This window comes from Rhinolophus ferrumequinum, chromosome 5 (genome assembly GCF_004115265.2).
Source record: "Rhinolophus ferrumequinum isolate MPI-CBG mRhiFer1 chromosome 5, mRhiFer1_v1.p, whole genome shotgun sequence".
Classification (NCBI taxonomy): Eukaryota; Metazoa; Chordata; class Mammalia; order Chiroptera; family Rhinolophidae; genus Rhinolophus; species Rhinolophus ferrumequinum.
In genome coordinates, this window is record NC_046288.1 from 85,355,418 (window position 1) to 85,381,235 (window position 25,818).

A 25,818-nucleotide genomic window follows, 5' to 3' on the forward strand; every position below is an offset into this window, starting at 1 on the left:
CCATCCATCATCCATCCACCCATCCATCCATCCATCCATCCACCCAGTCATCCATCCATTATCCATCCATCCATCCATCCACCCAGTCATCCATCCATCCATCTACCCAATCATCCATCCATCCATCCACCCATCCATCCATCCATCCATCCATCTACCCAACATTTATCCATCCATCCATCTATCCATCATCCATCCATCCATCTACCCAGTCATCCATCCATCATCCATCCACCCACCCAGTCATCCATCCATCATCCATCCATCCATCCATCTACCCAGTCATCCATCCATCATCCATCCATCCATCCATCCATCATCCATCCATCCATCCATCCATCCACCCAGTCATCCATCCATCCATCCATCTACCCAGTCATCCATCCATCATCCATCCATCCATCCATCCATCCACCCAGTCATCCATCCATCCATCCATCCATCCATCCACCCATCCATCCATCCATCCATCCATCATCCATCCATCCATCCATCCATCCATCCATCCATCCATTTAACCAACATTTATCCATCCATCCATCTATCCATCATCCATCCATCCATCCACCCAGTCATCCATCCATCATCCATCCATCCATCTACCCAACATTTATCCATCCATCCATCCATCCATCCATCCATCCATCCATCATCCATCCATCCATCCATCTACCCAGTCATCCATCCATCATCCATCCACCCATCCATCCATCCATTATCCATCCATGCATCCACCAAGTATTTAATACCTGTAGTGTACTGGGCACTGTTCTAGTGAAGAAAATAGACAAGAATTTGTTTCACAAGTCACATGAATCACTGTAGAAAATGCCGCCACCTGCTTTTCAAGGGAGGGGTGTCAGAGGGCGTTCAAGCAGCTCCTTGACACGAAGAGGCCCCAAACAGGCTAACTGTCAAACCAAGATCCTTTCAATGTTTATTAAAAGTGCATTTAGAGGAAGAGCTGCAGTTTGATGGGTACAGATGCAGAAGGCGGGGGCCACAGGGCAGCAGGAGCTTCCCTTGGTTGCCTCCCACCCTTCTGCTGTCCAACTCACACCTCCTACAGACAGAAGGGATGCCCTGCATGACCCAGGTCACTCAAGGAAGGCAGTGTAGGGGCCACCCCTGCTCCTTGAGGGCCCCTCCCACTTCAAGCACTTGTCACATGTTCACCATGGGGGACTGTTCATCTCATTTCATTGGGGGAGATTCTTTCAAGCCTCTCATAGGTGGGTACCCTAGGCAGTGGGGCCCCTCCCTCCGGCACCAAGCCCCCTCTTGCCACACACACCTTTGCCTCATCATTCCCACCTAAATACCATGGACATGTTTCATTTGGTTTGATCCTTCCCATGACCCCGAAAGCAGGGCGCTGGCCTTCTTTCCTACAGGCTTGGAGACTCACTCTGGGGAAGTGTAGGACGGGTGGAGTTTTCCAAGGCACGTTGGGACTAGATCCCCTGGTGGGAGCCCCCAGCCGGCAGCACTGGCCTTTGTCCCTCCAGGATGGGTCTCGGGCTCTGTGCCTGCAGCCTCTTCCACTCTCAAGGCTGTAGTCGGGATTTGGTAGCACTGAGAGGTGGCATTTCCATCTTTCCCCTGCTTTGTGCCCGGGGATGTCCTTGTTGAAACCTGGGCCCCAGGACAACTGTGGTACAATCAGGGCTGACTTGTCAGAGCACCTGGGCCCACCAGGGGACCTGCCTGGTGCCAGCAGGAGGCCAGGAGAGGATGGCAAGCGGGTGGTAGGACCCCGGGGCAAACAGGGAGCTGCACTCCGCCGCGCACCTTCTCAGTGCCCTAACCACCTATTGTGTGGTACTGATTGTTCTGGTGAGGGAGGGAAACAATACGGGGAGGATAACTGCAGCACCCCGGCCCAATGGGTTCCGGGACCAAGCCCTGCAGGCCAAACTCTGCTCTCCTGTGGGTACCAGGTGACAATTTTGGGGTTCTATTCTTGGTAATCCAAAGGTGATCATAAAACACAAAAATAATAAATGCAAATATATGCTTTTACAAATGTCTGTTAAATATATAAAACCACCTGCTCTGTTGAAAAACACAGCCATTCCGGTGTGTCTGTGGAATATTTTCCCTGCCCAGGCTGTGCCGGGTGAGGCTTTCTGAGAAAGGAGTCCAGTGACCTGTGGGTGAAGGCCCTGTTTTCATTTTGTGATAAATGCCCCGGTGACAAGCACAGGCACCTGTCACTACTCCATGGGTCTGCAGATTGCTTCACAAGCAGGGTTATTTGTCCTGAAAACGTTTTGTCCCCTTTGTGGAGGCATGAAGGTCTTGAGAAGTGGAGAATGATGAGAGGAGGTGCGGGACTAGGGCAGGCTGGGGCCGGCCATAGTGGCGACCTCACACAGTCTGGCTCAGGTGAGGATGCAGGTTGGTTTCCTGAGGCCGGTGCAGGACGGTGTGGGAGGGAAAGGGGTCAGCGACCCATGGGCTGGGGGCTGCTTATGTGGGGCAGAATAGCCTAGAGGGAGGGGTTTTGTCTAACCCTCAGTGGGTCCAGACTCTGCTCAGGTAGAGGGAGCTGAGGGTGAGTATGACACTGCACCTGAGGAAGATGCCCAGGCCCAACCAGGTGAGGCCCTGTCACGACAAGGGCTGTTGTGCCAGAGAACCTCCACCTTTGTCATCATCACCATCATCATCATCACCATCGTCCCATTTTACGTGGGGAAACTGAGGCCTTTACCAAAATGCAAATGATTGCTGAGTGGAGTAGCTGGGATGCACCCTCGGCCCTTAGGAACAGAGAGCCTGTGACACAGCGCCCTTCCTGATCTGTGATCCCCAGCACAGGGCAGTGGGGAGGCTCGGCGATGCGGTGAGAGGCCTGCGCCCAGGATGAGGAGCACAGCACAGCACAGAGGGACCCACCAGATCCGAACCACACCAGGCCCTCTGTCCCTGCACTGTTGGAAATGCCCTCCCTCACCTGGGGATCTCGGTCTTATGCTCTAGACTTTGCTGCAGACTCTCTCCTTGGAGAAGCCTCTGTGACCCCCCCCGCCCCCAGCTAAACCAGGGGGCACCTCTGCTCCCTGAGGCCTTGACTGTCACTGCCACATCACTCCTTAGTCCTGCCTGGCTCCCAAACCAGACGTCAGGCCTCCCAGGTAGGGCTAGGTTCAGCGTGTCCTGGGCTCTTCAGGGCATCCCGGGGTCTCTGGGTATCCCAGGGTCTCCCGCGTAGAAGGGTGTGGCCACTGAACTGCAGGGTCAGCGAGCTCCCCTCCATGGTTCCCTTTGAGGCCCCTCAATCAGCCAAAGGAAAGAGGTCAGACCCCCTGAACCCCCTCCCAACATTCCTGAGCTAGCCCTGGGTCCGCTGAGACCTCCCACAAATTGCTTCTGCTACGGAGCCCACAGTATATCTGGTGTCACCTGGGGCCTGGTCTAGAAAAGGCATCGGCCTGAATACCCAGCTGTGCAGAAATCCTGCTGGCTGTGGGCACATGGTGTCCAGCAGAAGCTGACAGCTTCCAGGGGACCCGGATCACCCAGGGCACCTCCGGGCATTCTCTCAACAAACTGCAGTTTCCTCTGTCCTTTCTTCACCTCCAAATACAGCCCGTGAATTGATTTACTTCACAGCCAAATGGAGAAACAGATGAAATATGATTTCATTGTGGGATCTTTCCAACCACTCAATAATTTAAACCATGCCATGTGAAACCAGGAGTAAAAATAACATGTGACTCACATCTTGCTCTCGCAAACGCAGGTCCACACACCAGGATTACTCAGCCAATTCAGGCCCAAGCTCGTCACCACGCACCTACAGTTCACCTGAGTTCTGCAGGCACGATGGGAAGCGGACATGCACTGGTGTGGCTTTTATGTAATTGATTCTCCGGAGCAGCCCAATCTATTGCGTAATTTCAGCTGGCAGTTAACTGAGTGCTTTGCGGACTTGGCAACATTTGGCCGTCACAGAAAATCATGACAGAGGGTTTGTTACACGTGATGGAATGAAGTAGGCTGTATGGGCCTGATTCTGGAAACAGCTCACGTGATGCAAAACTCAGGTTATTGGCTGTTGATCAAAAAGTCGTTATTATAATTCAATTCTGTGCCTGTGCGAGCAGAAACAAAGAGAGTCAGGATGACATGAGAGAATTGGAGAGTGAGGGAGAAGAGCAAGTTCAGTGGTGAGGCGATACATTTGCTGAGCACCTACCGTGTACCGTGTGCTGGAAACAGGAGAGAAGAGCTGGTCTGGGTCCTCCAGGGGTAACTGGAATGTGAGCTGGACTAGCTTCTTGGGGCTGCATAACAAAGTACCACAAAACTGGGGGGCATAAACAACAAAAATGTGTTCTCTCACTGCCCTGGAGGCATGACACCTAAAACCAAGGTCCTGGCGGGCGTGCTTAGCTGATAGCTCGCGGGGAGGCTCCCTCTTCTCTCTCTAGCTTCTGGGGGCTCCCGGCCATCCTTGGCGTCCTTGGCTTGTGGCAGTGTCACTCCACTCTCTACTCTGTCTTCACACAGCCTTCTCTGTCAATGTCCCCTCCTTCAAAGATCACAGGTCCTTGGGTCACGGCCCGCCCTAACCCAGCGTGACCTCATCTTAACTAACTACATCTATGCACGCAGGCCTTATTTCCAAATGAGGTCACAGTCACAGGTCCCAGGGGTTAGGACTTTAGCATATTTTGGGGGGGGCACAACTCAACCCAGTGTCGTCCCCCCTATAAGGGCCTGGGAGGAAGGTTCACGTCAGGGGCTCACAGCTGGAGAGGACAAACCAAGGCCCAGAGCAACAAGGTCACACATGGCCCGCGCAGGCCAGAATGCACCAGACTCTCCTAGCCACGTGACCCCAGTATTCCGTGTCCCCACTTGTCGATGACAACTTAGGCACATGCCCAGCAGGGGATTCAGAGGCAGCGTCCCTGACAGTGAGACCAGCTCTTATCCTGAGTCTCATGCAGCTGACCAGCCTCTGGTCCCACGTTGCCACCAGACCCCCAAGCCGATCAGGCAAGACAGCTTGTCATCTCTCAAAACTTCATGCCCCGGCTTTGCGCGTGTACACACTTACGTCTTGGGGGCGGGGAAAGGTCCCCTACAAAAACTATGCTCCCTTGAGGCTGCTCTGCGGGGCTGTGAGAAAGGGATGGCTTTTCAGGAAGATTGTCATGAACCTCACCTGCGAAATTTACCCAGTGCTTCTCCCTGCTCGCCTCTCATTCCAGCGTTGTTCTGAGGACCTGGCAGCAATGACCAACCTGGTCTCCCGGACGAGGGACCTCTTTAATTACTAATATTGTGGCCGAAAAGCAGCCACATACTACACCCGACAAGCTCAGGGGAGCCCCACGTGGCGGGCGGGCCCTACAAACCCAGAGACCACAGCAACCACACTGGGTGGCCTGAACGTAAAATTTCCTCAGTAAAAACGGTTCGTGGGGGGTAGTCACATCCTGGGCCTGTAGCTTCCTGACAAAGGTCAGTCTTTCCCTTTGAAACCGTCTATTGTCTTTGTGCATCTAAGGCAACAAACCTTTGAAATGTCAGAGTCATCTCCTTTCCCAGATTCCTTGAAGACACCAGAGCACAGCCCACATGCTGCCGTGTTGCTCACGTGCCATCTCCAGTTCTGTGGAAGTTTACTGTCCTGGACCCACCAGTGTGGAAGACGCACGTGTCTCTCCGTTTTACTTTGATCCAATCCCAGAGACTCCCCCTTCACTTCCTCCCACCCCCTCACCCCCAGTGGATCCCACACAACCCTCCTCACGTCTCCTCCTTTGATTCCAATGTTTAAAATAAGCTGCAAAACTGCCGCTCTCCGGAGCACTTTCTCAATCCGTTGAGATTTTGCTTCCTGGGAATTAGCATAGGTTTGGGTTAAATAAACTCTTACAAGACTTAGGCTGGTTTTCTTTCATCGGCACTACTATTGTATAATTAAGAATCAGAGAGCAGCAAGTGGGGCGAGCCAGGGGAACCCAGCTCAGCACTTCCTGGGAAAGCCGAGTCCCTCTCATCTATCAAGGCGGTGATCACAGGAAGGCGTCCTCCCGGCACTGGGCCCTCCCACTGAGATCGCCTCCGGGGTCTTAGCCCAGCGCAGGTCCCTGAGTGATGGCGGTGGTCGCTGTGTGGTCAATCTCCTTCTTTTCCACTAGAGGGCAGTGGTGGGCGGTAGCTGCTCCTCCAGGTTTGGACTGAGCATGGGAACGCAGGACCTGCAGGAACTGGCCTGACTGACGCCTCTGTCTAAAGACGGGAAACTGAGGCCCAGAGGGGGAGGGACTTGCTCAAAGTCACTCAGAGAAAGAAATGCCCCCCTCTCGATCTCCCAGGGCTCATCCACAATTGTTCCCAATGGGGCTTGGGCAGACACCATGAGCAGGTGACAACATCCTAACGAATGGAAAACGGGGAGCTGGGGGTCTGGAACTGGGCAGAGGCCCCAGGAGTCTAAAGTTCGAGGGACTGCGGCCTGCTGTGCCCATCCCTGGGCTCATATGCTTGCTCAGAAACACTCATTTATAAACTTGCTCCCAAAAGATGGCTCTCACTATCATACAGATCGCTTTTTCTCTGATTGCAAAACTAATCGTCTCCTGATTATAAACGTGACACACACGGAAAATACAGAAAGAGTACAGCGAACATGTAATCGTCTGACCACGTCACTCTGATGACCACAGCGAAGGTGTTGTATTCTTCTGTCCATTCATTCTTTTTCCCTCTAAAGAGCATTTTTAAAAGCACAAATGGCCTGCAAACTCCCATGGTGTTTTGAAATTCCTTCCCCTGTCCTTGGAGAAGTATTGAGAAAATTTTCATGGAATCACTGTTTATTCTGCCACCAGCGACAGTAGTTGTCCAGTCCACCTCGTTCCTATTGCCCCCTGGGCTGGGTGGATGCCAGCCCTGGGGGAAGTCCGGCTGCCTCACAACGTGTGGTGAGGACAGCCCTTCAAAAACAAGTTCAAGTCCTTGTTGCCTTGGGGCTTTTGTGTGTAAAGCTGCTGATGGGTTCACGCCTGTCTCCGCCCAGCCAGGTAGGTTACAGCCTTTTCTTTGCCTGTTTATGTCTTCTCTGGACACAGCCCCAGAGCTGCCTTGTCTCAGAAGGAAACAGACCAAGTGTCCATTTAATGCAGAGCTTCGCTGCCCTGGCCCTGGGGATCTGGGCCTAGCAATACACGTTCCTTTTCTAGAATCTTCTAGCTTCTCCTGGGTCGTCTCTACTCCGAGTGGTCCTGCCTGCCCCTCAGGGCCAACTTCCCCTTTCATCACTCGCCCCATCTCCTCCACGTTGTAGGAAATGTGCACTGAAAACACCCCCAGTCTGGTTGGCTCACTCTCGGGCTAATGGGGTAGCCTGGCCAGGCCTTTAGGGTCACAGGGGGTGAAAGCAAGGTGCACTTGGCTTGAGTCTTTTTAAGCAAGATTGCTAAACGGTAAAAGGATAAGACAAGAAGTTTAGGTTTAGGCGATTTGTTTGTTCGTAAATGAATTTTGGGCTCCAGAACGGCAGTCCCCAAGTCAAGACAATTGATGTATGTCATCGTTTATATCAAGGAAGCCCTCGCACTTCCTGTCTGAATGCTGAGTCCCTGAAAATCATGAGTCCCTGAAGGAGGCAGATGTGAGACTGCTATACGGTGGAGAGAACTCTCACAGAAAGAGAAAGGAGAGGCGTTACGTCACCACAAGCCCATGCCGGCTCACAAGGCCTCCTGCACCCCTCAGCCAGGACGAGTGAGCATGGGGAGTGGAGAGGAGCCTGGCCGGGGAGCGGGTGTCTTCTCTGTAACTCTGACTCACAGAGAGCTCCTAGCCCAGCACCTTCCACTTTGCATATGGGGACCCTGAGGACCACAGCAAGGTGTATTGTCTGCAATGAAGCTGGGATCAAAAATTCAGGGCTCCTGACATAGCTCGGCTCCATGAGAGGACCCGCCAGGCCAGCGGAGGGTAGAGGACCAAATCTCCAGCACAAACGAGCTTCCAGAATCAGAGACGTCAATGGTGGTAAATCCCATGGTGGGACCCCAGCCTAGGGACTTCCAGGGTAAATTCTGTCCACGTTACTGGGCCCATGAAGGCCCCCAAACCAGGCGAGGTCCCCTGGAGGAGGATGGCCCAGGACCTAACCACCTCCAAGTCCCCAGGCCTGGCTTCCCTGGCCTAGTGACAAGCACAGTCCCCTGGACACTGGTGGGGTCCTACAGCTCTAAGAGCTCGGGTGTCTCCAGGAATTCCAGGGTGCCAGGACTTGGCTGCTGGACCCCCACCAGGCCCAGAGAAGCGGGGTCACAGCTCAACCCCTGCAGGGCACCCACTAGTGAACCAGTGGAGTGCCTGCTGTACTCATGTGTGTTGGAGAGTTCATCGCCCGCGAAGTAGCAGCAGACCCTTAGATCCCGCCACGTGGTTTGGTGGAATGCTGCCCACCTGGCCAGGCTTCCTGGATTTTCCAGAATAGCCAGATGTCTGGATTAACTGTGCAATCTCTATCCTTTCAATTGTTGAAAATGAATTCAGGAGTCTCAGCCCCACGCCACTGGCCTGAGGGCTGCTGGTGACACTCACAGGCCGGAGGTCCTAGGACAGTGCCACACATCGCCACATACTGGGCCACACACAGGGCAAGCACGAGAGGGTTGTGGGAAGAAAGCCCAGGGCTCTGGACTGCAGGGACAGTGTCAGGAGCTGCGACAGCCAGCGGCTATCAGATGCCAGCCAGCAGGGCGGTGCAGAGACCTATTCCAGGCTCTCATAATTCAGAGCAAAGAAGTGTCAGACACCTTGTACCTCATTCATTCATTCATTCATTCATTCATCCATCCACCCACCCACCCACATAGGTAAAGAGAACGGAATGGGCAGATCCTGCCCAGCTTTTCCTGCCTCTTGGCTGAGCCAGCTCTTCCCCTGTAAGAGTACAAATCACCTCAAATGGCTGAGAGAATCACTAAGATGCCTAATAATACATACACATCTGGTATATGTGAGTGTGAGCACGTGGCACTTAGGGTTGGGGGGTGAACACTGTTTTGAGCCCTCAGCATTTACTAACTCCCTTATTTCTCACTAACACTGATGAGGTAGGACAAGTATCTACTGTTCTTAGATTTCAAAGATGAGGGAAGGGAGGCACAGAGAGGTTAAGGAACTTGCCTGTAGTCACACAGCCAACGGTGGCAGCTGTAGCCCCACCCCTGGTGATTCAGGGGTCTTCAGAGTTGCAAGGGAGGCAGTGTCTGTCACAGGCCCCAGAGGACTCTGCCCATATGACTGAATATTCAATGGCAGGAGCGCCATGTGGGACAGGGGTACTCGTAGTCGCCTGATGAGAAAGACCACTTGGGAACTTGTTAAAAGTCCAGATGTCTGGGACCTGCCCAGGGGGATCCTGAGGCAGTGGACCTGGAGTCCAGAATCTGTAACTTTAAGGACGCCCCAGGAGACTCATCCAGAGTAGGTTTGGGAACCAGTCCCTCTGGACACCGCACAGAGATGCTACCCTCTTTCACTGACCCACTGCAGGCCTCACAGTGGGCCCAGCACACAGTAGGTGCTCAATAAACATTTGGTGAACTCCCCATCCGCTGCCCTCAAGGCCCAAGCAAGAGTGGCCAGTGCTCCTCAGCCCAGCTATGGGGTATCCCTAGCGGCCGTCCTGGGGCCCAGCCCCTTCCTCTGTGAGCCCCGAGACCAGGCAGGTGGCACCGGTCCTCAGGCGTCCCCACAGCCTCAGCACACCAGGCAGATCCTGGGAGCCGTCTGCCTGCCTGCCTCAGCTCCTCAGCTCCTCCCCACCTCGCTCAGGAATGCTGGCTCCGGAATGCTGACCGGGATTGCTGACACTTCCGATGGCCGATGGCTGATAAGGGATAAGAAGGAGGAAGGTCATTCAGGAGACTGGGCCCCTTCCTGGCGGGGCGGGCCAGCCATGGCCGCAGCCAATGCCTCGGGCTGACAGCTCAGGCCGCCTGATTGGAGCCTGGCTGAAAATGTTCACTTTCCTGGCCTGGCTGCTCCGTGGAGACCGTCCTCAGGGGCCCGGGAAGCCGCCCTCCCTCCCTTCCTTGGCAGCGACTGTCCTCTGGCAGGGTAAGTTCTGTACCACTGAGCTGGGCCTGCCCTGGCAGGAGCCACCCCATGCTGCGGTCTCCCACACTCAGGGTCACCTGTCAAGACATGTGGGGCCAGGGGGTGTGTGCATGGGGGGTGTACCCCAAAACCGGCCTGGCCAGGGAGCAGCGAGGCAGTGCCACTCCAGGCTGGGGTTCAAGTGGCCGAGAAAGGGCCAGCCTCCTGTCCCCACTTCTGAGAAAGGGACCAACAGCCTGGCAGGTGGAGCTGGACGTTGTCAAGGTGGCAACTGTAAGGTGGGAAGGCACCTCCCCACGGGTTGGGGGACTTTGTGAGGGCCCAGAAGACAGTGGCCCTGGGGGTTCTGGTACTGGCTGAGAGTCTGAGCAAGTGACTGCACCACACTGAACCTCAGTTTCCCCATCTGCAAGATGAGAGTGTCATGCTGGAGGCCAGCACGGTGTCCACACATGGTCAGCAGATACAGACCAGTGACACTGGAGAGGAGCGGGGGCCCCTGGGCTGCAGGCCAGGGCCAGGTCCTGCCCTCTGTGGGGAGGGGTCTGCTCCTCAACTTCCCCCAGGTGCCAGAGTCCCTGCAGCCCTGAGAACGCCCCCTTCCCTGGGGGGTGGGCCTGAGAATAGGTTTTGAACAGGGAAGAGGCAGTGGAGAGGGGGGTGGGGGTCCGACCTGGAGGGGGTGAAGGAGAAGCTCTGCCCTCCCTGTCTGGGACCCTCCCTGAGGACTTCGCACCGGCTGACCCAGGAGTGAGTGGGCAGCTCAGTGGCCCCCGGCGAGGCTGCGTGTCTCCGAACCTCTGTTTCTCCACATGAACAATGAGCCTGGGAATCTTCTTCCCACGCAGCCCCAGGCGGAGTTTGGTTTACGGGATCTCAGGTATCTGTAGAGGGCCTCTCCGGATCCTCGTTTAGAGAAACGAACTGGGGCTCCGGGTGGCACGACCTACCCCACATCACTGGCAGGGAGCGGCTGGCACTGGGGTGCTCATCCAAAGGCCTGCCTCAGTTTCCCCAGTGCTTCAGAACAGTAAGGAGAGCCAGGCTCTGCCCCAAGTGTCCTCCTTTAGTTACATCTGAGGGAGGTTTGGCACAGACACACTCGGCACTGGCCCAAGGCCACACAGCAAGTGGCCCTGGAACATGCCCTAGGCTGCCGCATCCCACAAGGTGTGTTGTCTGTTCAGGCCTTAATGGTTCTCTCTCTACACACATGAAGTGTGTTCCGTCTTACTGGGACTTTTAAAGATAGACTTGATTTTGTTTTTAGAACTGTTTTAGATTTGTAAAACAATGGTGAGGTTAGCGCAGAGTTTTCATGACTCCTTGCTCCACCACCGACACACACACAGCCTCCCGTATTTTGAACACCCTACATTCCTATGGGACATTTGCCACAACTAATGAACCAATATTGGTCCATTATTATTAAGTAAAGTCTGTACTTTATTCATATTTCCTTTGTTTTTTCCTAATGTCCTTTTCCTATCGTGGGAGCTCATCCAGGACCTCACATGACATTTAGTCATTGGGCCTCCGTAGGTCCCTCCTTATTTTTCATGACCTTGACGGTTTTGAGGACTCCTGGTCAAGGATTTTGTAAAATGCCCCTCACTTAGGATTTGTCTGATTTTTCTCACAATTAGACTGGGGTTTAGGGTTCCTGGGAGGAAGACCACAGAGGTGACGCGCCCTTCTCACCCCAGCAGGTCACGGGCATGTGCTGTCCACATGACCCATCACAGTGGCGTTGACCTGGATCCCCTGGCCGAGGTCGCCGTGTTGGCCAGGACTGTCCACGGTCCAGGTCTCTCCTCCCCCTGACACGCCGTCCTCTTAGGGAGGAGTCACTGAGCACAGCCCGCACCTGGGGAGTCGGGGACGGCTCCCCTCCTTGGGGGCCGACTGTCTGCGTAAATTTTTGGGAATTCTTCTGCATGGAGATTTGCCTCCCTGCTGCATTTATTTCTTTACTCATTCACTCGTATCAGCATGGACTCGTGGATGTTTGCTTTACACTATGGTTTATACGCCAGTACTATGTTATTCATTTTCTTTCTCAATTGTTCCGGCTTTAGCCCTTGGGAGCTCTCTCAGTTGGCTCCTGTGTCCCTTGGACATGCTCCATCACTGGGATTTCTTTCATTCATTCATTCATTCATTCATTCATTCATTCATTCATTCATTCATTCATTCATTTTTTACTTTTCTGGCACTACCAGCCAGGCTCATCTGTGTTTCCTGGCCCAGTCCTAGTATTAGTCATTTCTCCAAGAGTCCTGACTTCTGTTGTTGGAGAATAGTCTTAGAAACCAAGATCTCTCTGTGCTCTGGGTGTTTTTGCTGCTACCTAGTGTCTTTTCTCTTAGGACCTGTCAGCTGACAGAGCCTGGAGATCTAAATGTATATGCCAACTCCTGTATCTACAAGTATAACGTATACTAACCTGTGAATAGAGACACATCTGTGAGTACACTAAGCCACGTGTGAACACATACCTACAAGTGTACCTTTACTAGCTCATATACACATGTATCCATGGGCACGAGCATGCTGGCCCATGTGTACACAATATCTGTGAGTGTATGAGTACACGTATTTATGCACATACCACGTATGTGTATATCCACACCTATTATAATAAGTATCTCTGTATGTAACATGAGTATCTATTCTAAGGGAACTGTGAATTCACACTGACGTCTCCAACTCTGACCCATGTCCACACGGATCTTTCCAGCCTCCTCTCGCTGACTGTCTGTAACTCCCACTCCGACAGTGCCACAGCTGGCTTCTATCACCCACCCACCATCCATTTACGTAACTGTTCACAATCCAGCTGTTCAAGCCAGATGTAGAAGCATGAGAGCCTGTAACCCAGGCCCGCGTGGGGAACAGTGTCGTCAGCTAGAGCCCAGTACACACGAGCTGTTCCCCTCGTCTTCAGACTCAGACTCCACCCATTGTCAGAGCTGCTCAGGGGGCACCTCTCCCCTCCCCCACCCGTGAGGCTGTTTTATACATTTTTCATGCCGTTCACTGTTTGCCACACTCTGCATCCATCCTGGGATTTCCCCTGTCTTCCTAACACTTTTCTTGTTTGCGTACACTAAGGTTCACGCTTTGTGCTGCAAAGTTGTAGTGTCTTTTGACAAGAGCAGTGTCGTGTATCCACCATCCCAGAATCACACAAGTCCCCCACACTACAAATCCCGCCTCTAGCATCCCTACTCACCACCCCCACATTCATTTATTGACCCTTCCCCAGTTTCTTTCCACAGATGCTAGCACATACGAATGGATTCTAAGGCTCTTTGGAACACGACAGGTAGCATAGCGTAACATACCTGTCACCTGGCAGCTTGCTTTCTCCCTTCACGCGTCTGGGAGAGTTCCTTATCAGCGCAGAGAACCTCCTCGTTCCTTATCACAGCTGCACGCTCTGCGCTGCAGGGCTGGGGTGAGATTTGCTGAACACCTGGGTTCTTTCCAAGGTGTTGCTATTATAGAGTGTGCACATCTGTTGCCCTGCCATCTCAGAAGCAGCAGGTGCCTGCAGAGTGAATTCCCGGAGGTGGGGCTGTGGGTCAAAGGGTGAACACCAGTGTGGTTTTACAGGTGCGATTGGTAACTCGCCCTCCAGCTGGCCCCTGCACCCTGCTGTCTGCTGCCACCAAGGGTGTGCTGACACATGCTGGGTGTTGCTGAGCTGGGAGGAGCCAGAGGGTCTCTTGGGATCATCTGCACGTCTTGTCAGCGTCATTTCATGTACTGTTAGGCGACAGACAGATAGGAAGTGTCTGCTCACTGTTTTTCTGTAGAGTTGTTGGTCTTCTCCTCTGACACGGCAAAGCGGTCAACGTCTCAGGTGCAGTTTAACCCAAAATAGCTGCTGGCAGAGGAGCCAGGGTCCAGCCTTGCTCTGAACCGAAACCAGCAGCAGATTTCTTCATTAAAAATTGAAAGTAAAAGGACTGAGAAAAACACCAGACAAATCCCCATTGAAGTACATTCTATGAAATACCTGGCCAGCAATCCTCCATCCATTTCGTTGGCTGTTGTGACCACAAGGCCGAGAGGTCTGGGGACAGCGCCATCTGATTCATCTATGCCCCCAGTGCCCGCCCCGGGCCAGGCACAGAGGTGGGCCGGCAAGTTTGGGGCTGGGCACTGCCGACAGTTCCCATCCTGCCCCCTCTGAATAATAATGACAATGATGTCTCTCCTTGTGGGACCCCCTTCCACCCTGGGGGTGAGGGGTGCTGGGCCTGGCAGATAGCCACAAGAGCTCCAGAATCTCCGTTCTTTGTCACCATGTCACGCCGGAGCTTGTACTGTACGGGCTCAGCATGGTGGGGTGGGGGGGACAGGAATGGGCACGTGAGATGCCTGGACCACAGAGCCGCCCTTTGTGAACACAGGAGAGCTATGCCAGGGACAGGGAGGTGGAGGGCGTGCCCAGCCGGCAGTGGCTGCTCTGGCCACGCCCCCCACAACGTGGCCTGTGAGACCTCGTCCCTGGGCGCTGGTGTGGGAAGGGCACAGGGGTGGATGTCGGCCTGACAAGGGGCTACCACTCGGGGCCCATCGACCAGTCTGTGACCCCAGCCCATGTCTCCAGCCTTCCGGTCAGAGGGACAGAGTGCCATGGCCAGGCCCTACCAGGCCCTGTTCACACTCCCAGCAGATCTCACCAAAGGAGGCCGGGAGAGGTCCCTGGAGCCCACGCCCAGGTTGAGGCCTGCATGATTCCCTCCCCCCAGCCGCCTCCCCGGAGAGCCAGGAAGAGAGGGTGCCACTGGAAAATGGGCAGAAGGAAAAGGGTCAATGTCTCGTGCGACTTTGCCCGTTTTGCATGTCTGGGAGAGGTAGACCCTGTCCACACGGGTTTTGTTCAGGGTCCTACAGGGCTCGGAGGGCCCCTTCCCCCATTGGCAACATCTCTGTTTGCTAGTCATTCATCAAACACTTGCAAAGTGCCCCGTCAGCGTCCTTGAGGAACTCATAGCTGTGGGGTCCTCTCGAGTTAACCAAGTGGCAGCCTGGACAGAAAACCGAGTTATAGCACAGGGCCCTCGGGGGCTGGGGAGGGCCGGCTCGTCCAGTCAGCGAAGGCCTTGGAAAGAGGTAACGCCTGAGGGAGACCTGAGGGAGTAGACAGGAGCCAAGGTCAGAGCCTGGAGAAAGTCACTGGGAGAGTGATATCCAACTGATGGAAAATGGGGGGCACAGTGTGGTCAGGAGCCCAAGGTCCCCTACTGGAGTGGGGGTGTGGGGGAGGGGCTTGGATGTAAACAGGTGGGGGAAGTGAAGGACCAGGAGTCCAGCGGTGGAGGTGCTGGTTCCTGAGGTTTGGGGAAAAGCAGGGAGTGGTGGGTGGGCAACGGGGATGGGGGTGTCCCACCAAGGGGAATGCCTGGAGGTGCTGGCTCGGCCCTCAGGCCTGAGATGACACCCTGGATGGTCAATGTGGACTGATGGCTTTAGAAGTCCCCGAGCTGTGCACTCCCCTCGGAGAGGTGTGGCAGGTGGGTGAGAGGAAGGAGGATGTGGCCAGCCGGGTAGGAGTGACCGCCAGAGGCCAGTGAGATGAGGACAGGGAGCCTGGACAGGGCAGTTTCGGGGCGTGAGGGTGAGTCGAGGCTGAGAAGACAGGAGTACAGGCTCTGAAGTTAGTTCAGGACGGAGCAGAAGGGTGCAGCTGTAACCCCTGAGCCTGCTGACAGCAGCCCAAGGATTGGCAGCATCACCCAGGTCCCGGCACCGCCCCAGGGGCACACTGGGGAGTCCCATGGAAATTCTCCCTGAGCCCTCCTGCCCCCATCCGGACTGCAGTGACCTGGGCCTGGTTTCCAGGGAGATGGGTCCTGGCTGGGAGGACTTTCACTCCCCCGGGAGCCTCTGGGGAGTAGGGCCTGGGTTAATGTTTGCATAAGCTAAGTTCAAAATCCACCCCCTAGTGACTGGGCTCCAGAAAATGTCTAGAATTCCAGAGGGGCCCCACACCCCAAGTCAGAAATGTTGGGGCTCTGGGGAGTGAGGGCCGATAGGGTCAGGGGGTCTGTGGGACTCATCTGTAAGCGAGGGTGACTTCTCAGGCTCCCAGGGAAAATGGCACACACCATGCCCCCCAACTCTGGGCGCGTCTACTCTGTCTGCTCTATGCACCCCCGTCCCGGTCCCCTACGACCTCCAGCCTGTCCTACGGATGTGACAAGGAGGGCATACCACCTGGGCCTTGTGACCTGTATGGGTCGTGAAAACAGCCTTTATACCTTTCTGACCAACTCCTTCCCAGTGTCCACGTGCCACTATCTGCGGTGTCCAGGAGGCAGTGCCTTCTCCTGATATCTCTGTCTGTGGAAACACCTGGCGGTGGTGTCTGGAGGCGTCCCTGGTACAAACACACCCAGGCACCTGGCCAGCTCCCCCGGCTGCAGAGTCAGCACTTCCCCTGCCGGACTGAGGCCGAGGCCAGGCTGGGGTGGGCGTCTTTGGTGCCGGCCCAGGCACGGAACTGCTGACCACTTCCGACAGGTCTGTAACCCATCCTGGGGCAGCCATCAGTCATCTGGAAAGCCTGCGCGGTCCCCATATCCTTGTTTTTCAAAGAGCAGTCCCTGTAATCACGGGACCCAGCTCGCATCCTCCTCATCTGTGCTCTGGCCAGTTTCAGCTGCGAAGGCCGGAATACCAAACATGCGTAACCCTTGCTGGCACAGGCTCTATGCTAGTCCTTTCCATGTGTCCAGCGGCAGCCGGTGCCAGGTTGCAGGCTGTGGCTTCTGTCTCTGTCCCCAAGATGCCCTGGTGCTCACACTTGGGTGTGGAGGAACCGACTGGAAAAGGCTTCTCCAGGCAGATTCCTGCCTCCACTTCCTTGGACCTGGGTCAGGCTCGGGAATCTGCTGTCTTGGAAGGTTCACGGTGGTGTCTTTGTCCATTTGTCCACTTCTGGGAAACTGCTTCAAGCCGGCTCCCATCTGCACCTCACAGATGTTGCACCAGAGACCAGGAAAGATAGTGGGGTGCTGCTTGGCCTGGAGCCGGGTCAGGTGTGGGAACGGTCACCAAGCAGGACCTGGGCTGGGGCCGAACTCTGAGTCACCTTCAATGTGAAAGAACAGTGTGACCGGGGTGAGCTGAGCCTCAGCTTCCCCATTTGTAGGCCTGAAGGACCTGCTCTGCAGCCTGGCTATCCAGTCACCTGTCCTTATGTGTCCTGCATTCTAAGTGTTGGTTCACGAAAATTCTCGCTCACGGAACCACCCGTGTTTGCAGCTACAGCCATGAACAGTGGGAGGCGGGAGGCGGGACACAGCATCACGTACATATTATGGCCTGAGCCAGCTCCAGTCACAAGGTGGGCTGCAGCGGCCTGGTCACAGTGCCCGTCCCTCGTGCCCCCGTGCCCTCTCGGCCCCTCCACTGACTGCTTAGCTGGCGTCTTCTTATCTTGAACCTTACACATCCCAGCCCCATGTGACGGTTCTGCCATTGTGCTGACTCCTTCCTGTACCGGAGGGTGATCTGAGAAGCTTCCCCACTAATTCCCTTGCCACACGCAGGGCCCGATCCAGCCCGTCTTGTAAATAGGTTTTATTGGCGCACAGCCAGCCCACTGACTCCCTCTGGCCTGCGTCTGCTTTCATGCTGCAATGGCAGGGTTGTGGCAGAGACCCATCTCATGGCTACCAAAGCCAAGTTACATACCCTCTGGCCCTTTACGCAAAGCGTTTGCAGCCCCCTGCCCTGGAATGACACGTGTGGCTCGGGCAGGACTTGCTACTGTGAGGGGGTGCTGGGAGAACCAGAAGCCTGGCCCAGGGGGGCGGGCGTTAGTCACGTACCCGTCCTGGGGCCAGCATTCTGGAGGTCCTGGGTTCTGACCTGCTGTAGATTAGCCCTCGGAGGAGGGTGTGGGGGTCTGTCCTTGGCTTCCATTGTCTGCTGTCACCTGGAAGTGGCTATGGGACACCTTAGCAAGTTTCATGCCTGGAAGGGCTGCCCGGTGAAGGCCAGGCCGCCCTTCAAGTCAGGATTCAGGACTATTGAGCTCAGGAGTTTCCACGGGATCTCCAGGCCCAGCTCCACCGTTCCAAAGGGGGAACCTGAGGCCCAGGGAGTGACAGGCTGTCCCAAAGCGGCCCAAAGGCCGGCTGGGCTGGGTTTAGGGTAGCTTGTCACCAGCAGGGCTGTGGGTCTGCCTCATGCCCCTGACTCCAGGAGGGAACCCTGGAGAAAGCCCCTGACCTGGAAGCCGGTTGGGGTAAGCCGTGCAGAGTGGGTGCTCTGTGGATTGTAGTGCGCTCTGTGGAGTTGGGTGCAGAGTTGGGGTGTGCTCTTGAGGTTGGGGTGCTCTACGAGGTTCAGTGTTCTGTGCAGAGTCGAGGAGCACTGGGCACAGTTGGGGAGGCTCTTGGAAAACCCCCTCTGGCATTGGGCCAAGAGCACAGCTGCAGAGACAAACAGGATATGGGTCTCGGGCTCAGTGGGGACAATGGCCAGGAGAGGAAACGTGTCCAGACCCTTTTATGGATGTGGAGTATGTCTGGGGCCTCTTTCAACACAGTTTCCAGCAAAACAAAGGGAGCAGAAGGCAGGCATTTCATGTCTGCACTATGTAGGGTTCTGGGGAGCAGGCTGGAGAATGGGGGCCCCACCACACAGACGGGGTATGTGTCCAAGGCCTGGCCTTGAGGGGTGGACATTTCGCCCTCGCCCAGCTTCTCCCTGCAGCCCCCCAGGACCTCAGTGGGCAGTGGCACATGCCAGCCCTGGGCTGTGGGGTGGGCAGCTGGGCTAGGGGACCGACATTCCAGATACATTCCTCTTTCTCCACTTGCTTGGAGAGCTCTGTCCCCTGGCCTTGGGGGGGTGGCCAGTGGGGGCAGAGGCCATAGAAGAGGCCTGGACACTGGCCTTTGTCACATGAACTGAGGCTTGGTTGTGCTGCGCGCTCTGTGGGCCGGCCTGTCAGAGAATTCCCACATCTAGTTGAACCCTTCTGATGGCCCAGAGCAAGACCACAGGATGCCAACCCCTCCTGGGCCTTCTGAGCAGACCGAAGCACTGAGGTCGTGTGACCGGCACAACAGAGCTGGCCTTCGAGGCAGTGTCGGGGACACGGGTGCCATCGGCAGGCCCGGCTCCCGCCATGTGGCAGCCTGCACTGCAGACAATGGAGCCTGGGGTTTTACCCTGTGGAGAAGCCTAAGAAGGGACATTGAAAGGCCATGGGGCACAGTGCGGGAGAGAAGGACCTGAGGGGACAATGTCGGCCCATCTGTGGGCATCCACAGGTCCCAGGGCCACTGCAGAGGGGGCTTGGGCTCCTGCCTCTGGATGAGGACAGCGGTGTGGCCCAGGAGACTGGCTCCGGCAGAGCAGCCCCCATGTACGAGGAAGGTGCAGGAAGATCCTCCCTCCTGTGCAAGGGCTGCAAAGGGGGAGGGGCGAGCTGGACAGAGTAGCCTGCTGGGCTGGGACCAGGAAAGGTAAACTGGAGCAGAAGAAGGAGGGAGTGGGGAGATGGAGTGGGAGGTGTCTGAGGAAGGGAGGTGGTGAGGGGGTCCAGGACGGGGTGCCTGGACCTTGTTTAGGCCTCCCTGAGGCCCGAGGGGGGGGCAGGAGGACTTTCGGGGGTGACTGTGCATAATGCCTGGAGTTGATGGGGAGGGCGTGGAAGAGAGAGGGTAGAAGGAGGGTGTGGGGGGGGTGAGGAAGGGGCAGGCCGTGGGCGGCAGTGGTGTCCCCCAGGAGTAGCTCGGCCTGGCGTGGTGGCCAGCCCAGGCGATGTTGCTGCCCAGGGGACAACTGTCTGGAGATGTGTTTGGTTGTCACAGCTGGGGTCAGCATGTGGTTGGTAGGTGCCAGGGATGCCCCTAAAATCCTACAGTGCACATGGCAGCCCGTCCCCGTGATGAGAAGCCATCCCCCCAGGTGTCCACAGCGCACAGTTAGAAACCCAGGGAACCCAGGCCTGGGGCTTCGAGGTCTGTCAGACCTGGTCCCAGCTTGTCCGCCAGTTGTCACTAGCTTGGGGCAGGTCACATAACCTCACTGAGCCTCAGTTTTCCTGTCTGTAAACCGAGCACATTACCTACCGCTTAACTCTGAGGTTCTTCCCTGTGTTAAGCCAGGCCACACGTGAAGGTTGTGGCCCTCCCACTCCGCATTCCTAGGGCTGGGCTGGGACGGCAACCAGAGCCCTTCACTCCGCAAGGGCCTGAGTGTGGCCGGAAAGGTGAGGATGTGGGGCTGGCCCCAGATCAGTTCCTGCTTCTTGTCTGAGCCAACGGGAGCCTGAGGCAGGGCCGGGGTCCCCTGCTCTCAAACCCAGGAGGTACCTGGAGCCAACTGGAAGGAAGGCACAGAGAAAAGGAGAGCTTGTGGGCCCCCTCCTCTGTCCCCAGCAGGACGGTGCTGTGCCCGTGTGTGAGCATGAGTGCGTGTGTACATCTGTGTATGTCTGTGGTGTGTGTGTGTGTGTGTGTGTGTGTGTGTGCACGCAAGTGGAAGAGGAACGGAGAAGGGCTGAGGTTGGGAGGCAGGGCTGGCTGGCAGCTGGGTGACTTCCCCAATCCTGGGTGTCCCCGGGTCTCCACCCAGAGCCTGGGGGCTGGGTGGTGGGCGGGCGGCACAGGGCCTGGAGCTGGTCCAGGAAGGAGCTAATGATCAACCCTCCTGCTGTACTGGGCCTGCCTCTCCTCACTGGCCCCAGGCGCAGGGAGGAAGTGGGGCAGGAAGCAGGGGGCGGTGGCCACTGCAGAGCAGTCTGCCTGGCTGAGGACGGCTGCTGCCTGCCCTGGCTGGCTGAGACAGCCGCAGGGCCAGCCGGGGAGGAGCCGGGATCGGCTACTTGGTGTCTGCTGTCCTGTGGACGCCGGCCTGGGAGCTGCCTCTGAGGATTCATGCAGGTATGAGGGTGTTGGGACAGGCAGGTCACTGGGGGTGCTGGGCATTCTGGGGGCTCTGGGACGGGGGTGGGAGGACGTAGGCTGGCAGAGCAGGCGTTGCTCACAGCAGGGGTTCGCCACAGTTGGATCTAAGAACAGTCTTCCCCCGTTTACTTCCTTGAAGACTTTTCTGACATTTTGGCACTGGGGGGCGCAGAACGGAAGCCTGGTGACTCTGGAAGGCTGTGGGCACTGGTTGGCGGATCTGGCCAGAACGCCAGGAACGCTGCTAGTGGGGATTGGCGGTGATGGTGCCAGTACTGATGTCACATTGATGAAGCACCGGGCTTCCACAATCTCGCCTCATCTCCCCTCCACGTGGGCGCTGAGCGAGTGTGTCCTGCGTGTCTGGAAGGGACACAGAACCTAGCCAGCAATAAGGGATTAAGGTCTAGGGCATCTCAGGTGGGACCTCGCACCAGGTTGGTGCCACATGGGGCAGACCCCACAAGTGCCCAGCCCAGGGTGCCACTGTAGCTGTGACCTGGCCACTCTGAGGTCACCACCTCGGGCCTCTTTTCCAGCAGCAAATGGGATGAGTGCCTTGATCAGAGGCACCAAGCAGCAAGTTCTAGGGGAGGAGTGGACCCAGGCCCCCTAACACCAGGTCCTGTCCTGGGCACGTGGCCTGTGGACACCCCGAGACTCTGTACTGGCTTCCAGTGACCCTTCCTGGGGCCCCGGACCCCTGGTCCTGTCGATGGAGGGTTCCAACCTTTTGCAGTTGGTGAGGTTCGTAGAAATGATGGCTGGCAGAGCAATGTCGGGCATTAGTGGTGCCAGCCCATGCTGGGGCCGGGGGCTGCCTGCATGTGGGCCGGCCGGCGGGGGCCGGCCTCCCAGCGCTGGATCTGGGGAGCTGCAACTGAACCCCTGGCTGGAGGCAGTGCAGGGGCCGAGCGGGTCCGCCCAGGTTAAGGGTGGGTGCTCGAGGGCTGGACGCAGACCCAGCTGATTTTACATCCAGCCTTTTAAATCTCAGGAGCCTTAGGTTGCCCATCTGGGAAAGGGGCCCGAGGACACGCCCTCCTGCAGGCTGTCATTAAATGAGGATGCGTAGTTAGCACCGAGGTGGTGGCCGTCATTATGTGATTGTCGCACTGCTGTTGGTAACGATGACGCTTCCTGTACTGGGTGCAGTGCCAGCATGTGCTATGAGGGAAGCCATTCGGTTCTCCTCCCAAGAACACCCTGATGTGGGTGAGGTTAGCCCTGCTTCACAGCAGACGAAAATCAAAGCACTGGGTGCCGGCATAGACCAGTGTCCCGGGGCAGCCATGGCCAAGTGCCACAGGCTGGGGGCTTTCAACAACCGACAACCGAGATTTACTCACAGTCTGCAGGCCAGAAGCCTGGAATCAAAGTGTCAGCAGAGCCACCTCCCTCCACAGCTCCGGGAGGCGCCTTCCTGCCTCTTCCTGCTCCTGGTGGCCCCAGGCGGTCCTGGGCTTGTGGCCGAGTCACTCCAGTCTGTCCTGTGTCACGTGGCCCCTCCCAGTGTTTGTGTACCCTCCTCTTCCTATAAGGATACGGGTCACTGGGTCCAGGGCCCGGCTAACCCAGTGTGCCCTTGTCTTCCCCTGCTAAGACCCTATTTCCTGGGAGGTCACTTTCTGAGGTTCAGGGTGGACATGAATTTGGGGGGACACTATTCACCCCAGTACAGGGGATAACCAGACAACCCTTGAGAGGTGCTTCTTGGTGAAGCAGACGGGTCTGCATGGGCCCTCCAAGCATTTGTTCAGCGTGAGCCCAGTGAAAGTTCCGGCTAGAACCACCCCCACCCCGTTTAGGGCTGAGTTGGTACCATCTTCTCCTCCCGTCGATCCTCCATTTGTCAAATGCCAACTGTAATCCAGTAGCACCATCCATGTATCCATCGAGCTCCTTGCGAGGTGGGTGTTTTCATTCTCATTCTCCTGTAAGTAAACTGAGGCGTAGAGCGGTCACCCTGCCCACTGACCCCAGGCCCCGTGTTCTGGTGCCAGACTCCCCTCCCCGGAGGTTGGGGCTGCAGAGGCCCCGCCCGGGTTTGTCCCCACCATGAGCTGAGCAAAGAGGATAAAGGCCAGAGGTAGAAGAGTCTCTGAAGGGTGGCTTATGGTGACCCGGCTGCCTCTGGGAGCACCGGACCCCCACAGGGCTGTGGTCAGGACAGCCCTTCCTGCAGTGGGAGCCGGCACCCGCGAGGCCGAGCGAGGCCATTTTAGGAACCAGAAAGCAGGGAACGCTCCCGTGGAGATTGTACCCACTTCCTCATCACTGGACTGTGACTAGGAACCCCACGCTTACAATTGTCCCTGGCAGTCCTTCCTGCTTGGCTGGTCCCTCACGGAGCAGGGGTGGGGGTTCCCTGAGCCAGGGAGCCTGTCCTTTCCTCAGGCCCCAGCCCCTGAGCGCTGGCTAGGTGCCGGTCCATGGTGGCCCCAGTGCACAAGCTGGTGGGCCGGTCCTGCCCTGGGGTGGCGGGGTGGAGAGTCACGCACCCCAGATGTGCTACCATTGTGCCAGATGCCCGGCTGTGAGAGCACCTGCTCCATCCACCTCAGGGGGGCAGGGACCTGAGTGGGGACACAGGTCAGGACGAGGGATGCCCACAAACAGGAGCCGAGTGGGTCAAGGGACCCACGTGCTACGATGAGATGCCTCGTGGGCTCAGCAGCAAGAGCAGAGGGGAGGGCAGGCTTGGAGCTGCATGCGCCCTGGTCCCGACAATGCAGGCGGCGGGGCTGTGTCTGACCCCGGCCCTGGAGGCCGTAGCAGCTGGGGGTCTGCCCTGGGCCCCTTAGCCCTGGGCCAGGATGCCCCCTGCCATCTCCCCGTGATGGCCCTCTCGTCTCTGACCCTGGGGAGGACTGAGGCATGGTTGCCTGCTCTTGAGGGCCCAGGGCACCCCTGGGGTGAGGAGAAGGCGCCCTCCTGCCTCGGCCACTTCCTCTTCCCTGCCCTCAGCCACCGGCTTCGTACCCTCCTGGGACCCGGCCCATTTCCTGACAGACAGGACGGCGTTCCGGGGACCCTGCCAGAGCCCAGGCCTCTCCCAGTGGGAGAAAGGAACCCATGGAGCCAGTTCAGGCCGTGAGGTTGTTATAAGGAGCAGCAGAACCTCTTGGGAATCATCCCAGGCTGGAATCCCAGGTCGGCCGAGGCCTGTGTGACATGCAACTAAATAGTTGTCTCCCCAGAGATGAGCTGTCTCCAGGTTCCTTGCTTCAGCCCTCGCTGGCGGGACGTGGGTGGGCTTATCCCCAGCACACGGTGCCATGGTGTGTGACGAGGCCGTCTCTGCTCCTGTCCCACACGGTCCTTGCTGCTCACGCATCATTCACAGTCACTTCTGAGCAGTGATTCCACGGCAGGGCTCTGTGGATAACCCCACCCTCCCTCCAGGATGTCTACCCTGCCAGGCTAGGCAGGCGTGAGCCCGATCACCATGCAAACATTGGCACGTGGCTCTGACAGCTTGTTCCAGGGAGACTTGTGCTGGTCCGAGAGGAAGTGACCGGCGAGCAGAGCGATGAAGCGTATGAGGCGTCCACCAAGTACAGTGGAGGGGTTCTCTCCTCTTGACCCCAACTCTGGTGGGAGCATCCACGCGGGTCCTGGGGGCCTGTCTTCACTGCTGACCACCACCCTCTACTCTCTCTGCAGAGGCCAGCCTGGCATGCTCAGCCTTCGGCCCTGAGGCCACTGCTGGTCATGGAGGATCCAGCGGAGGTGGCCGCTGAGGTCCCTTCCTCGATGAGGATGGTGCCTACAGGGGCGTCTGGTGGTAGTGGCGGCGACGAGGTCCAGAGACTGGCCGTGAGGTCGTCGGTCGGCTGGGAGGGAGCAGGACCGCAGGAGGCCGAGGCTTCTGGCAGAGGCGGTGAGTGCAGCGTTCGAGGCCGGCCAGTGGTCCATGTGGCCAGAGCGGTGTCTGCACTGCCGGGGTGTCGACTGAGATACTCCCCTCCCAGTGAGTCATTGGCAAGCCAACCCATGTTTTCCAGGGGCGTGTCAGTGATGACGAGACCGGCCTGGAGAAAGGGGAAGGGGCTTGGAAGTCCTAGAACAGCTGTCCCGACACCTCCACTTACGGCTCTGTTACAGACCTTTGCGTTCCCACAGCCCTGTGTGTCCTCAAGACATAAACCGATTACTCAGGAAGGGGCGCCCCCGTTCCCCCAGGAGGCTAACTAAGGCCCACATAGGGAAAGGGACCAGTGGCCAGGCCAGGACTAGGGCAGGGCTACTTCCTGGACGGAGGAGGAGGAGGAGCAGGTGTGACGTGGGCGGTGTCTTGTGTACCCCACAGGAGGCGCTGTGACGGGGGAGGCAAGGTGGGCTGGCTGCCCAAGGACCAGGCTCTAATCCTGATTGCTGCTGGGCCACTGTTTGACTTAGGACTCTGTTTCCCCACTAGGAAACCTGAGGGGTGCCTCAGTGATCTCCAGGACCCCTCTCCCAACCCCCTCAGGTCCTGGAAGAGAAGAGGGAAGGAGAGGGGCCAAAACTGAGGTGCCCGGGCCCCTCGCCAGGCACCCCCATTGCCATGCTGTCCTAGCTGCCTGTTGGGGCTCTCGGGTTGCACATGGTGGATGCTTGGTGCACAGTAATGATCAGTAAATGATTGATGCTTTGGGAGAGTGGAAACAAAGCCTAACACACGGTGGCGGGCCAGAGATGGACACCGTGGAAACCTGGCAACTGGAGGTACTTTTATACCGCTGTTATCGTGGCCCTTCCAGGTGTTGGCACAGATGGGAAGGGC

At 56.9% G+C, this 25,818-nt stretch overlaps 1 protein-coding gene across 2 annotated transcripts in view; it reads left to right on the plus strand.

Annotated features, from left to right (window-relative positions):
• The first annotated feature begins 9,943 nt into the window (after nucleotides 1-9,943).
• The window catches only part of SH3TC1 (SH3 domain and tetratricopeptide repeats 1), a 44,848-nt gene continuing 28,973 nt past the window's right edge, over nucleotides 9,944-25,818 (plus strand). Inside the window, exons 1-2 of one of the 2 annotated variants that reach the window (XM_033106654.1) lie at nucleotides 9,944-10,107; nucleotides 24,717-24,933. In XM_033106654.1, the coding sequence (XP_032962545.1) occupies nucleotides 24,765-24,933 (169 nt within the window). In that variant the 5' untranslated portion in view covers nucleotides 9,944-10,107; nucleotides 24,717-24,764. Of the gene's footprint in view, nucleotides 10,108-20,855; nucleotides 21,027-24,716; nucleotides 24,934-25,818 lie in introns of those variants that run through there. The other variant, XM_033106653.1, reaches the window with a different exon arrangement.